This window comes from Mastigoproctus giganteus, chromosome 2 (assembly GCF_048544385.1).
Source record: "Mastigoproctus giganteus isolate SK-2022 chromosome 2, ASM4854438v1, whole genome shotgun sequence".
NCBI classification, from domain to species: domain Eukaryota; kingdom Metazoa; phylum Arthropoda; class Arachnida; order Uropygi; family Thelyphonidae; genus Mastigoproctus; species Mastigoproctus giganteus.
Window position 1 is genome coordinate 11,485,096 of NC_143576.1, and position 13,790 is coordinate 11,498,885.

The 13,790-nt window shown below is 36.5% G+C and overlaps 1 protein-coding gene across 6 annotated transcripts in view; it reads right to left on the minus strand.

The window, feature by feature from the left end:
* The window catches only part of RhoGAP15B (RhoGAP_ARAP and RA_ARAPs domain-containing protein RhoGAP15B), a 228,669-nt gene that overhangs the window by 33,693 nt on the left and 181,186 nt on the right, over positions 1-13,790 (minus strand). For all 6 annotated transcript variants that reach the window (XM_090388206.1, XM_090388203.1, XM_090388207.1 and 3 more), the window contains exon 16: positions 8,089-8,208. In XM_090388206.1, coding sequence (XP_090244332.1) covers positions 8,089-8,208 — 120 coding nt within the window. The remainder of the gene's footprint in view (positions 1-8,088; positions 8,209-13,790) is intronic.

Genomic DNA, 13,790 nt, shown 5'->3' on the forward strand with positions numbered 1-13,790 from the left:
ATTATACTCATCAGAGTCATTAGGCCTATAGCACACTCCTACTCTCAATTTTGATCTCCCAATGCTTATATCACACCAAACTGACTCGACACTGCACTGTCCAGCAATGTCGACTGGCTTCACTTCCTTGGATTTTATGCATTTCTTAACTAATAGCATAACCACTCCTCCCTTCCTATCCTGTCTATCCTTTCTGTAGACGGTGTACTCCCCAAATTCCAGTTCTGTATTCCTTATATCTGTGTGACACCACGTCTCTGAAATTCCCACAATATATGCCTTTGATGTTTTGAGCAATACCTCAAATTCATCAAATTTATTTACTAAACTCCTAGCATTGGTATACGCGCAAGTATACATGCACCTGTTCTTTTTCTTAGCTACCCTAACACAACCCATGTATTTACTTGTACCCCCAATGATTCCCAGCAGTCTCTGAAATCCGGGACATCGATGGCAACTTACAGAAGTTGACTGTTACCCGACACTATAGGCACAGGATTCTAGGTCCCACACATCCCATACCCTCCAATCACTCAGCATAGACAGAGGGCATCCTCGAAACCATCTAGTCACATTCAAATTCACCCCAGGTTCCCTCCAGTAAGGAATAGTCAACAAAGATTGACTATTCCTTATGAAGAAGATATGAAGTTCCAGATATAAAGTTCCCTGAGCAGTGCAGACGGGCTGCCAGAGCAAGTCATGGAGTTTTGATATACAGGTAACCCTCGTATAACATGGTTGTTTGGTTCCTCCAAAATCTCATGTAATGCGAAACCGTGTTCTCCAGGACTAAGAACCAGTACAAAAAGGGAGATTACATTCCAAACTCTAACAAAAATATACCATGTTTTTTTTTTATAACTATTGGAAACTAAATTTTTATAATAGTAATAACTTAATATTTTAATTTCATTTTTATAATAGTAGTAACTTAAATAGTAATAACTGAACAAACGTTTTACCTTACAAACTGTGAAACATATGTTTGATTGCTGATAAGCTCAATCAAACAAGAATGTTTTCTCTGTTGCTGAATATCTCCACCTTCTGAACTTTTTTCTGCAGCATCTTGATTTCACGTATCTTCTGCTCTCTTTAAAAATCAGTAATCTGTTTGCTCTTGCTTGATAGATCTATGCAAATTTCATGGTATGGAGCTAAACATTTTTGAAGCTCCTTTTGAACTTTGTGCTCCTTTCAGTCAAAGGATCTGCATTCAAAAAATAAGATTCTAATTGCCCGGCTAAGTTTATGCCTTCTTGTATGCCTTTTAGTGTAAAATTTGGAACTTCAGAATTTTCATCTGTGCTATCATCTTCTGAATTGATTTGGTTTACCTCCGATGCCACTTCCACCAAATCCTCTTCGCCAGCCTCTTTGTTTTACCAGTAATTCCTGAACGTCTTCAGTAGTCATATCATCAAAACCTTCCCCTCTTACCGACTTAGCAAGTTCTACTATTGCAACAATTCCATTTTCTGCCAGTTCGACCATATTTCCTGACTGAACTGACTCTGGCCATAGATTTTTTCAACACTCATTTAATGTTGACAGCTTTACATCTCTGAGCAATAAAACTATGATTCTGATAGAGTCCACAACTGAAAAATGTTTCCATGCCTCCATCACTTCAATAGATTCAGAATCAATTTTTTCCAAAATCCATTTTAACAATTTTCTGATGTAAATGAGCTTTAAAGGTAGATATAAACCTTGATCCAATGGCTGAATTAAAGAAGTTTTATTAGGTGGCAGAAACATTACTTCAACGTTTGGATGACTTAAACCTTTTGGATGGCCTGGCATATTATCCAATAGTAATAAAACTTTGAAATCTAGATTTTTCCGCATTAAATACTTTACATCTGGCACAAAACAACTTAGAAACCATTCTTTAAACAAATCGGTAGTTACCCAAGCTTTTTTATTTGCTTTCCAATATACCGGTAATGCATTTTTATTTAAACCTTTCATTACACGAGGATTAGAAGATCTATAAACCAACATAGGTTTTATCGTGTAATCTCCTGATGCGTTACTGCACACAAGTAATGTTACACGATCTTTTGATGCCTTAAAACCTGGTACAGTTTTCTCTTTTTTTGATATAAACGTTCTGTTGGGCATTTTTTTCCACCAAAGGCCTGTCTCATCGGCATTGAAAACTTGATGTAGTGTGTATCCGTGCTCTTCAATAATTTTTTGAAATTCCTCTGCATACTTCTTGGCAGCTTCATTATCAGCTGATGCACTTTCCCTTTGAATTCTTATGTTATGTATCAAGACACGGTTTTTAAATCGCTCAAACCAACCTTTAATGGCAACAAACTCCGGGTTAACAGAAGATTCTCCATTTTCTTTTAAATGGTGAGTGCCTTTCCATTTTCTCAATTATTGGTGCTCGGGGAAGAGCTGTCATATTTGCAGAAATTAAAGATCCTGTAGCAACAGCAGTCATAATTTTCTGTTCATTTTTCTTTATGGTCCTGAGTGTTGCTTCATTTAAATTAAAACCTTTTGCAACGCATGATATCTTTTCCTCTTTTTTAAAACGATCCAAAATTTGTATCTTTTATTCTAAAGAAATAAAGTTTCTTTTGAGCGGTGCTTTTTTGCTTTCCATGGACATAATTTAGGGCTGGAATTTAATTCACAACAAAGAACAAAGTTTAGTAATACATACCTGGAAAAATGAATAAACAATCAAATAAAAACCAAAATAAAAATAACACGGTTTTTTTTTGGCTGATGCTGTATAAGCTTGCTTTTTTGAATCATATTCCACTACTACTACTAATAAAAGATTTTGAATAAAGTTTATTGATATTTATAATCTATTGATAATTATACAGTATGAGAGCCCATATCCTAAAATCTGGAATGCTTGATAAAATCTGATTAGGTGATGCTACTCAAGCAATTACTCTGCCCATCTGTCTATCAGACTGAAGAGGCCTGACAATCATTTTTTCATGAAATTTTATTGGCTGGTGTGCTTATTTGATACATGACATTTCTTTTTATTTAATGAAGGAGTAACTATAAACATGTAAACTGCAGAAAGAAACAGAATTTCAACTGCAACTGAACTCATTCTTCTGCCACTGCAGCCTTTCCTCAATGACTTCTGGTAGCATAATGTTGGGAATTACGGTGAATATTTCTGACTTCATAACTGTTTCACTTTCTTCACATTTTATGGCTGTGTTCTCAAGGAAAATATTCATAAAAAATATCCAAGCAGAACATGATTTTTAATTTCATTTGGAGTAGTATTATGTGCAAAATATAAGCTGTGCTTTTTTGTGGCTGATATACTGTCATGGCAACAAATTCTGACCATGACTCAATAGGATATTCATCTATTAAAAAAAATAAAATAAACAAGATTAAAGGGAGAGTAAAAAAAAAAAACAAACAAAAATATAAAACTTACTGGATAATCTATGTAAATTTTTATTCCTTGATGAATGTTTAAAAATTTTTACCACCAGTAGCATAACCAAGGAGAGTTTGGGGGCTAAACTCCCCACACTATTCACCAATTTCAAGAAGAGCAAGCCTTGTTTTAAAAATACAATAATTTAGAAAATGTGAGAGAAAACTTTTACACAAATAATTTGAAAAACAACAACATCATCCATTTTAAATGCAGCATGATCATATCACCCAAGAGGAATATAAAAAATAAATCAGCCTATGACAAACACATAAATTTAACGATAGATACTGGCAAAAGCAAAGTCCACACTGCAGTTGTTTCTAAATGTGAACTGCTGAGTAACTCTATTATATAATTCTTATTTATTCAATTTAAGAGCTTGCCTCCCCCCAACAAATGGCATGCAAGCCAAAAGAGCATTTTTATTCTTCTGCAGTATATCCTACAAATTAGGCAATTAATTTTTTTATAAACAACAGAACTTATCAGAGAGTAATTACTGCAGATGTTCAGTTTTAGCCTATCTCACCTCAATTACAGATGTAACACACACACACACACACACACACACACACACACACACACACACACACACACACACACACACACACACACACACACACACACACACACACACACACACACACACACACAACTCATAGAAGTAAGCATTTCTGAGAGGGGAAACAAAAATGAACTAACACATTTGTCATTTCAGATAGAATAGGTATACATTTTTGTAAACAGCATGTAGCATCCTTTTCAAAGCTATGAATTCAAATGTGGAATGAAAAACTGCTAAAAAGCATCATGTAAAGTGTGTGTCCACTGCCCTATACTTGGTGTGACATAAGCACTGCAAAAGCAAAAATAAGAGTAGGAGTGTGTTATAGGCCTAATGACTTGAATGAGAATGAGTACAATGAACAATTGTACAGAGAAATAGAGTGGGCTAGTAAATCGGAATGTCTTATAATGGGGGATTTTAACTTCCCAGATATTGACTGGAACTTGTGGGTTGGTCACTCACACACTAGTCAGACTTTTGTGGATTTATTGGATGATTGTTTTTTACAGCAGCATGTTCGAGAGGCAACCAGAGAAAGTAATACTCTTGATCTGGTTATCAGCAGTGATCATTCATGTATTAGGAATTTGCAGATAAAAGAACCACTAGGTGGCAGTGATCACAGTGTACTGACGTGGGATTTACTTAAAGATTTAATTACCACCGGGGGTAAAGGAAAGGGTTTTTGCTTCCGTAAAGGCGAGTACAGTGGTCTCCGACAGTTTTTAAATTCTGTACAGTGGGATCAACTGACGATGTTACCAACAGTAAATTCTAAGTGGGAAGCATTCAAGGAATTAATCGTGGAAGCTACTAAAAGTTTCATACCTATTAAGAAATATTGTTCAAGGTTTAGGCCTAAATGGTTGTCAAATGAACTAATGACACTCGTAACAGAGAAGAAAAATGCATGGGATGCATATAAATTATCAAGCGACTCAGAAGCCTATGGCAGATATAAATTAGTCTGTAATCAGGTCACAAAGGAGGTTTGGCAGGCGAAGGCAGATTACGAGAAATCCTTGGCAAAAGATGCTAAGAAAAACAGCAAGGATTTCTTTACTTATATAAACTCTAAAAGGAAGGGGATGAATCTGATTGGTCCACTTGACATCGATGGTTCGACTGTTGATGATCCTGCTAAGATAGCAAACAAACTGAATGAGTATTTTGCATCTACATTCACACGTGAGGAATTATTAAGGTTTGAAAATGACAGAAGGTTATCAAATTGTAGCAGGATACTTAATGATTTTGTAATAACTGAGAGCAAAGTGGAAGAGAAATTGTTGAAGTTAAACATAAGAAAAGCACCTAGGGTGGATGGGATCTATCCAGTTATATTAAAGGAGGCAGCAAAGCAACTAAGCAAACCGTTAGCCATAATTATGAGAGCGTCCTTGGACTCAGGGGAGGTTCCCACGGACTGGATATGTGCAAATGTATCCCCAATTCACAAAGGGGGATCGAAGGGTGACACGAGTAATTACAGACCAGTTAGTTTAACTTCTGTTCCTGGTAAAATAATGGAATCACTGGTTAAAGATGCATTGCAGGATCATCTAGACAAGACTGCAGCAATAATTCAGACACAGCATGGGTTTGTTAAGGGAAAGTCTTGTCTGACAAATTTGATAGGATATTATGATGTGGTTACAAAGGAACTGGATGCAAAAAATAATTTTGATATCATATATTTGGATTTCAGGAAAGCTTTTGACACTGTTGCGCATGGAAGACAATTGTACAAATTGGAGCAGAATGGTATTAAGGGTAAGTTGCTACAATGGATAAAAGGATGGTTAAGTGGGAAAAGACAGAGGGTGGTAATCAATGGGTGCTGCTCTTCTTGGACTAATGTTATTAGTGGGGTCCCACAGGGTTCGGTGTTAGGTCCACTGTTGTTTTGTATATTTATCAATGATATTGATGAAGGTATATAAGGCTTAATGTCGAAGTTTGCAGATGATACAAAGGTTGGCAGGGTTGTTAATGACAGTAATGGCAGTGTGCTACTGCAACAGGATCTAGATAATTTGGGTAGATGAGCTAAGAAGTGGCAACTGAAGTTTAACCTTGACAAATGCAAAGTACTGCATATGGGTAGAAGTAACCCCAGAGAAACGTACCAACTGTGTGGTACTACACTGAAGGCAGTAGAAAATGAAAGACCTGGGAGTAATTGTACAGGCAGATATGAAGTTTTCTGAGCAATGCAGACAGGCTGCCAGGGCAGGTCATGGGGTTTTGTCAATGATATATAGGAATTTTGCTAGCAGGGAAAAGGAGGTGATTATCCCTCTGTATAAGGCAATGGTCAGGCCATGCCTTGAGTACAGGTCTGGAGGCCTCATTTTAGGAAGGATGTAGATTTACTTGAGTGTGTACAGAGAAGGGCAACAAGATTGGTGAGGGAAATGAAGGGATCCACTTATCAAGAGAGGCTTAAGTTCTGCAAATTGCAGTGGCTGGAGACTAGGCACCTGCACGGTGATCTGATTGAGGTGTATAAGGCCTTGAATGGGTTCAGCATGATGAATTCTGATGGGATCCTTCCACTTGTTCAGATTACGAACCTAAGGGGGCATAAATTCAAATTAAGAAAGGACAGATGTAGAATAGATATGCGGAAATTTGCCTTTAGCCAGCGGGTGGTTAATTGCTGGAACAAACTTCCATCTGTCGTTGTGGAAGTTGATAGGTTGAATAAATTTAAGGAGGAACTGGACAGGCATTTGGAGGGAATGGTGTGATTTTTTTTTTTTGGCTGATGCTGCATAAGCTCATACACTTGCTTTCTTGCATCACATGCCACTACTACTACGTTGGAGCATTTTTCAGAAGTAAAAATTTCTGTTAGAAAGAGTCTCATTGACATTAATTAAGATGTGATCTTTACTGAAAATGAACTTGTGCTGCTCTTGAACACAATATTGACATTACAGCCTATAAAGGTAGCAGTAGAATCATTTGTGTTCTGAAAACATGACTGCATGTATGTTGCAGATATAGCAACAGAATTCATGTTAGATGAACTATACAAGCAAAATTTCTTTTTAAGTAATGAACTGAAGGAAGAAATTATCTTGTGAGTGAAAGAAAGACATTCCATTTACTCTGATATTTTACGCTTTTTACATAACCCAGAAATATTAAACCAGGGGTATAAGTATGGAATTTTCAATACTGTAAGTAAAAATATACTGTTGAATGAAATTGTAGAACTATTCAAGCACATATCTGATAATGATAAAGAATTAAGGGAAGATCATGTCGTTAGCTACTCACTCAGAACAATACCATCAACTTCCAATTCATCCACAGCAACCGATTCAACCATAGACCCTACAAATACACGTTTAACGATCAAAGAGAAATCGAATTTATTCATTAAACATAAAACCAGCTTAGATGTTGATCACACTAATGTAAAGAAAATGATAAGCAGAAAAGACATAGTGAAAAAAGAAATAAATTACTTCACAGAGCAAAAACTGAAAGGAAAATTTCTGAAAAAAGTTTTTGATGCATTAATGACAATTCATCCAGCTAGCATTGAATCAGAATGAGCATTTTCTAATGCAGGTACTATTGGCACTAAAATTAGATCAAGGTTAGATGATGGCAGTTTTAATACACTATGCTTTTTGGGAGGCTATTTTCTTAATAACAAAAAATGAGTAATTAATTCTAAGTATTTATTAAATTTAGTTGTGATATTTTGCAATATTTTTCATAATGCTGCTTAGACATTTATATGTATAACTTCAAAAAATAAATGTTTGCTCATTCTCTGCATCAGTAAGTTAGTTTTATTGTAAAATTTGTATTTTGGAAATTCTCATTTAATGCTTTTTTCACATTACTATGTAAAACTTTCAAAAATAAATGATTACTCATTCACTTTTTCAATAATTTAGTTTTATTGTAAAATGTTTGCATTTTGTAAATTACCAAATTACCAGTAGTGAGAGAACCCAGTAAATTTGCAATCCCTAGTAAACTGTTTCCAGTGAAAATACTAAATTATACTATTTATTAATCAATATAATCAATAAACTATCAAACATACCCTTGTATCCTTATAGCAGGTTAACTTTAGTCCCAGAAACTCAAACAAACATTTCTTAAAAGTTTTGGCCTTTGTATCAGCAAATTTCACTTCACTGAACATGGATAATGGTTGTCGACTCTGAAAGATCAATCCACTTATCTTTATCAACCACATTAATTACAATGCTCATAAAAAACAATGGATTTGAATATATTTATTTGATTAAATTTAAGTTAATTAAACTCACTAATAAAATTACAGTTCCTGCTTATTAAAATTCTTCGAGTAAAACTACAGTTATCTACTTGTATGTTATGAAACAGTAAATGCAAAACAAAGTTTCAAATATTTCTCCCTGATTCTCATATAAAAGCAGATAAAAAATGTATTCATTTATAAAATTAGTGATCTAAATAGATCACTATTTTTATAAATCAATATGTCTTCTTTCACAGATGACAAGAAATACAGTTTCTCCCTCAGTACAACTGTACATAATAACACTAATGGGAAAATTATGACATTCAGATTAAGAAGATATAGCAAACACACCTGAACAGGTACAGAGAAGCACAGCACATTTAAGTTGCATCAATTTAAGAAGAGAAATTGCATCAACTTGAAAAGCAAGTAGGTTATTGCTAAAAAAGAACTGCATACAAAGAATAATTTTGATACAGCCTAATTAGGCTTAGGTAAGGTCTTGATCCAATGCCACATTAATGCTTTTTGTATGAACTAGCATTAGCATTAAAATTCTGTCAGCTACTGATGCTGATAATATTAGCATTAGTAGAGGCATTTGATGCAAGAAAGCAAGCTTATGCAGCATCAGCCAAAATAATAAAATAAAATAAAATAAATAAATAAATAAAAAATAACCACTTTCACTTCACCCCTCTGTTCATTTGAAATACCTGTCCAGCTGAGTCTTAAACTTATTTAGGCTATCAACTTCCACGACAAGGGATGGAAGTCTGTTCCACCAAACAACCACCCGCTGGCTAAAGGCAAATTTCCGCACGTCTATCCTACATCTGTCTTTCCTCAATTTGAATTTATGCCCTCTCAGGTGATTATTCTGAGCAAGAGGAAGAATCCCAACAGCATTGAGCATGCTCAAACCATTCAAGGCTTTATACACCTCTATCAGATCACCTCGCTGGTGCCTAGTCTCCAGACACTGTAATTTGCAAAACTTAAGCCTTTCTTCGTAAGAGCACCCCTTTGTTCCATTCACTAATCTTGTTGCCCTTCTCTGTACTCGTTCCAGCATCTCTACATCCTTCTTGAAATGAGGCCTCCAGACAGGCCTCATTTCAAGAAGGATGTATACAGTACTCTAGGTGTGGCCTGACCATTAAACTGGCGCAACATGTCACTTCTGGGAAGTTGCACAACTAGATAAAAGGATACTTAACTAATAAGAGACAAAGAGTGATTGTAAACAACTATTGCTCTGATTGTAATATGGATGGGTGGACTAGAACCAGAGTGTGCTGGGAGAAGCAATTAATGATGTTACCAAAAGACTGTCAGATTTTAGGGAGATAAGCAAGCATTATTATTTATATGGGAGCAAAGGATATTAAGCACACATCAACTGATGATCTGTTGGATAAATATAGCATCTTGCTGAAAACATGTTGCAAGTTAGGTCAGAACATGTACGTGTCAGTAATTCAGCCCAGGCACAATAGGAAGACCAATATGCTGAAAGCTTTGTGGAGAAATTTTTTATCAGCATGGCCTGCACTTGTACTTAGGAGTCTATTTTGCAGAGATGGAATACATTTGAACAAAGGCAGTGCAAAAAATTATTGCCAGTATCACTGAAGTTACCTTAACGGTTCAGGAAAAGTGATAGTTGATAGGGGAGTAAGGAGATAATATAAATGTTTGATTATCTAATGATATTGGTGAAAGTAATGTTTGCAAACACACACCAAGAATTCTTGTTTGTTGCTACAACAGCTCACACTGGCAAGATGTTTTGAGGGTAGAAACGTTTCAAATGAACAGGTTGCTAATGCTAGTGTACCAAGCTTAAATAACTTCAGGGGGTGTGTCAGGGTAGTAACTATACAAGAATAGTTTCAACTATGTATACAGTAATGTCATCAATAAAATAAATGAATTTGAAATCCTTGTTAGGACAAAAATTGCTAACGTAATAGGGCTAAATGAAATGTGGTACAACTGGAAATGGGAAATAATGAGTTTCACTATAGTAATAGCCATTCAGTGCAAGGAAACTACAGGCTTTTGATGCACTGTCCAAAACAAAAAATAATAATAAAATAAAAAAAAAGTAGTTAAGAAAATACAAATTAATTGCTTCCCTCCTCACACAGGTAACTATCTAGTTGAACTCTGAATTTATTCAAACTGTCAGTCTCAACTTCCTGTGAAGGCAACCTGTTCCAGCAATCAACAACTCGCTGGCTAAATGAAAACTTCCAACAATCTAGTCTAAACCTCTTCCCCTGTAATTTGAATTTATGGCCATAGTTCGGGAACTCTTCGGGATCTATCCAGTTATATTAAAGGAGGCAGCAAAGGAAGTAAGCAAACCCTTAGCCATAATTATGAGAGCTTCCTTGGACTCAGGGGAGGTACCCACAGACTGATGTGCAAATGTGACCCCAATTCACAAAGGAGGATCAAAGGGCGACACAAGTAATTATAGACCTGTGAGTTTAACTTCTTCCAGGAAAATTAATGGAGGCACTGGTTAAAGAAGCACTGCAGGATCATCTAAACAAGACTTCAGTTATAGTTCGGACACAGCATGGTTTTGTTAAGGTGAAATCTTGCCTGACCAATTTGATTGGATACTATGATGCAGTCACAAAAGAACTGGATGCAGGGAATAACTTTGATATTATATACTTGGATCTTAGAAAGGCTTTTGATACTGATGCACATGGAAGACTGCTGCACAAATTGGAGCAGTGTAGCATTGGAGGCAAATTTCTGCTATGGATAAAGGGGTGGTTGAGGGGGAGAAGACAGAGTGGTAATCAATGGACACTGCTCATCGTGGACTAATGTTATCAGTGGAGTCCCTCAGGGTTCAGTGTTTGGTCCATTATTGTTTTCTGTATTTATAAATGATATTGATGATGGTATACCAAGCTTAATGTCCATGTTTGCAGACAATACGAAGGTTGGCAGGGTTGTCAAGGACACTACTGACACTATGCTGCTGCTGCAACAGGATCTGGAAAGGTTGAGCAGATGGGCTTAGAGGTGGCAAATGAAGTTTAACATTGACAAATGTAAAGTACTACATATGGGAAACAGCAACCCCAGAGCAACGTATCAATCTGTAGTACTACACTGACAGTGGTAGAGAATGAAAGGGACCTGGGGGTGGTTGTGCAGGCAGATATGAAGTTCTCTGAGCAGTGCAGATGGGCTGCAAGAGTAGCTCATGGTGTATTGTCAATGATATATAGGAATTTTTCTAGCAGGGATAAGGAGGTGATTATTCCCTTGTATAAGGCAATGGTCAGGCCGCACCTAGAGTACTGTATATAGGTCTGGAGGCCTCATTTCAAGAAGGATGTAGAGCTGCTGGAACGAGTGCAGAGAAGGGCAACAAGATTAGTGAATGGAACAAAGGGGTGCTCTTACGAAGAAAGGCTTAAGTTTTGCAAATTATAGTGTCTGGAGACTAGGCACCAGCGAGGTGATCTGATAGAGGTGTATAAAGTCTTGAATGGTTTGAGCAAACTCAATGCTGATGGGATTCTTCCTCTTGCTCAGAATAATCACCTAAGAGGGCATAAATTCAAATTGAGGAAAGACAGCTGTAGGATAGACGTGCGGAAAGACAGATGTAGGATAGACATGCGGAAATTTGCCTTTAGCCAGCAGGTGGTTGGTTGGTTGGTGGAACAGACTTCCATCCCTTGTCGTGGAAGTTGATAGCCTAAATAAGTTTAAGGCTCAGCTGGACAGGTATTTCGAACGAACAGAGGGGTGAAGTGGAAGTGTTTTTTTTTTTTTTTTTTTTTTTGGCTGATGCTGCATAAGCTTGCTTTCTTACATCAAATGCTTCTACTAATGCTAACTCTTTCTAACAGTAAAATTTCCCCCTTCAATTCATTATATTAATCCTTCTCAGAGCCTGTCTTTGGACCCTTTTAAGAAGCTCAATATCTTTTATCAGATGAGGTCTCTATACTTGAACACAGTATTCCAAATGTGTTTCATAATAGCCTTATATCATGACCGACATATCTCTACAGGATAATGTTCGATAAATCATTGATAGGACACCATGGGCTTTCTTGGCTGTCTGTTCACACTGTTCAGAAATCTTCATATCTGTCCATATTATAACTCCGAGAAACCTTTCTTCCTCTACTACTTTTAATTCAACCCCACCAAGGGTATAAGTTATTTTGGGATCGCTATTCTCAAAGTGTCTGCAATTCTGTCCAGACACGATAGGAGGGAGTATATAATGAAAGCCTTGTCAATCAATTCAGCGCTGGAAACATTGTGCAAGGCTCATGGGGCAGAATTTTTTTTCAGCGTGGTCTGTGCTTGCTAACAGGAGAGACTGCTTATACAGGGATGGGATACACTTAAATAGAAAGGGTGCAAGAATATTTGCTGATGCTATCGAGGCAGTGTTAGGTGGGTCGGAAGCCTGCTAGCTTGGGGGTAATTCACAACCTAAAAGATTAACAGTGGCCACAGGCAGAGGCAAAAGTGATTCTTGCACTGCTTCTATTAGAAGATTTCAAGATGGACGAATAATAAGCTAAGCAGTTTAATAGAGCAGAAAAAAAAAAGATGGCATGGAAAAGTTAGAGTGGAACAAGTGCCGATGCCTGCAACAGTTACAAACTGATCTGTAATAGTATTACAGAAAAGATTAGGCTGGCAAAGGCAGATTATGAGAAACTGCTGGCTAAGGGAGCAAAGAACAGGGGCAGAGAGTTTTTCATGTCAATATAAAGAACAGAAGAACAAATATAAAGAACAGAAGAACAAATCAAACTCAACCATTTTGTAATGGATGTGGGAAAGTCTAAGACATCAGCTGATGTTGCAGATGAAATGAAAAAGGTACTCCTCTAATATATACAGACAAAGACTCTTCAATGGTGATAAAGGAAAGTAAAGCGTCTGGAGTTGATGGCAAATACTCAGTAAATTTGAGGGAGGTGGCAAGGGAGTGCATTATCCACTAAAATTAATTATGAGGATATCACTGGATTCAAGAGGGATTCTTTTGGATTGGAGAAGCACCAATGTATCACCCAAACATAAATGCAGTTCTAAGAGTGAAGTGGGTAACTTAATCTAAAACCAATTCCTCTGACCATGGGAATGCCTTGATATACATGTATGTACAGATATACACAGGTGTTCAAAGAAAGTGCATCACCTAGGAATTTCACTTTTCTAACCCTTTTTTGCGATTGTATGTTACATTAATGACTATCATCACAAACAGAAATATAAACAAAAGATATTTATTAATAGTTAAGGCAAAGTAAGTAATATTTGAGAGGTGCTCTCAAAATATTCCAAAATGAGATTTGCAACCTTTATACAACAGTTTTGGTAAACATGATTATGGCTGAAATGTTATCAGAAGCCCTCAATTTGCTTCAGTTTATCATTTTAAATGGAAAACAAACTGAAAAGTTCACCAGGTGCAAGCTAATATTTAGTTCAAGTACCTCTGGCCCTGATGA